Genomic DNA, 1,114 nt, shown 5'->3' on the forward strand with positions numbered 1-1,114 from the left:
TCCGCCTCCGGCTCCTGCCGTGCTGCATTCCCAGGAACCATCCCAGAGCCCTTCCCGGGGCTCCCGGGGGACTCGAGGCTCTCCCATCCCTCCCGATGTGTCCTAACCGAACTCTTGAGAAAAGCAGTGGCGTTTTAAAGAGCTTCTTTAAGTGCACTTGCATAATGTCTAGGCACTTTTTGTTTGTTTGTTTGTTTTAATTACATGCAAAACCCCGAATCCCCAGGAAATAAATAGCACGCACAAAGGCCAGCTCGGGCAAGCAGCTGGCCTCTGCCGTGAGCTGCATGCAAAAGAGTCGTGCCTGCTCGCAGACCCTGCAGACACATATATAAGGGGCCGTCGGCGCGGGACGTACCTCCCGCAGCAAGGTCACCTCATACTCCTGCAACTGCTGCTGGAAGCCAAAGTCGGGGCTGACGTAGGACCGGACGGCCTTGGTGGCGGCCAGGCAGCCCTCCCAGCCCAGCTCGGTCACCGTCACGAGGTAAGCCGCCAGGACGGTGGTGCTGCGGGAGACCCCGGCCAGGCTGGCACGGCGCGAGGGAACAGCCTCAGGGAGAGGTACGCCCACCACGGAGGCTGGTACGGCTCTCCAGCAAGGGAAACCCAAGGGATGCACGTTCCGGTGGGAACCCCCTCTCGCTGGGGTGCTAGCAGGGGTCCCCAGCCATGGGTTGGGTGGGGGTAAGGAGCCACGTGGACAGGGAGCCACTGCTGGTGGCCCCGGGCAGGTGGCTTCCCCCTGTCCCCTCCTCTAGCCTGTCCCACCTCTTTGGACACTCAGGTCTTCAGTGCACAGACCACCCATCCCCACGGGTCTCGGCCGTGGGGACCTTCCCCTGTTGCCCTCCCGCTCTAAAAAAATCTTCCTTCTCTTCTCCTCTTCCTCCTCCCCACCACAAGTGACGTTTGACGTCAAGGACGTTTTTTGGGAGCCCATCCCCACCTCCCAGAGGACGGATGCGAAGCGGGGACGCGAGGCGGTGACAGCAGCTCTCACCAGTGGACGAGGCAGCCTCCCCTGCCGAGCCGGCATTCGTGGATGAGCTTGATGCACTCCTGAAAATGCTGCAGCCTGCAAGGAGAGCGGCAGGGAAGTGAAGGTGGGACG

The 1,114-nt window shown here is 61.7% G+C and overlaps 1 protein-coding gene across 1 annotated transcript in view; it reads right to left on the minus strand.

Annotated features, from left to right (window-relative positions):
* Window positions 1-358: 358 nt before the first annotated feature.
* Window positions 359-1,114, minus strand: part of LOC104622390 (dual specificity protein phosphatase 22-A-like) — a gene marked incomplete at its 3' end in the record, with an annotated part of 4,589 nt that continues 3,833 nt past the window's right edge. The window contains exons 3-4 of the mRNA XM_010289151.1: window positions 1,004-1,078; window positions 359-530 (exon numbers count right to left, since the gene is read on the minus strand). Of these exons, the coding sequence (XP_010287453.1) occupies window positions 359-530; window positions 1,004-1,078 (247 nt within the window). The remainder of the gene's footprint in view (window positions 531-1,003; window positions 1,079-1,114) is intronic.

Source organism: Phaethon lepturus, unplaced genomic scaffold (assembly GCF_000687285.1).
Source record: "Phaethon lepturus isolate BGI_N335 unplaced genomic scaffold, ASM68728v1 scaffold25956, whole genome shotgun sequence".
NCBI lineage: Eukaryota > Metazoa > Chordata > Aves > Phaethontiformes > Phaethontidae > Phaethon > Phaethon lepturus.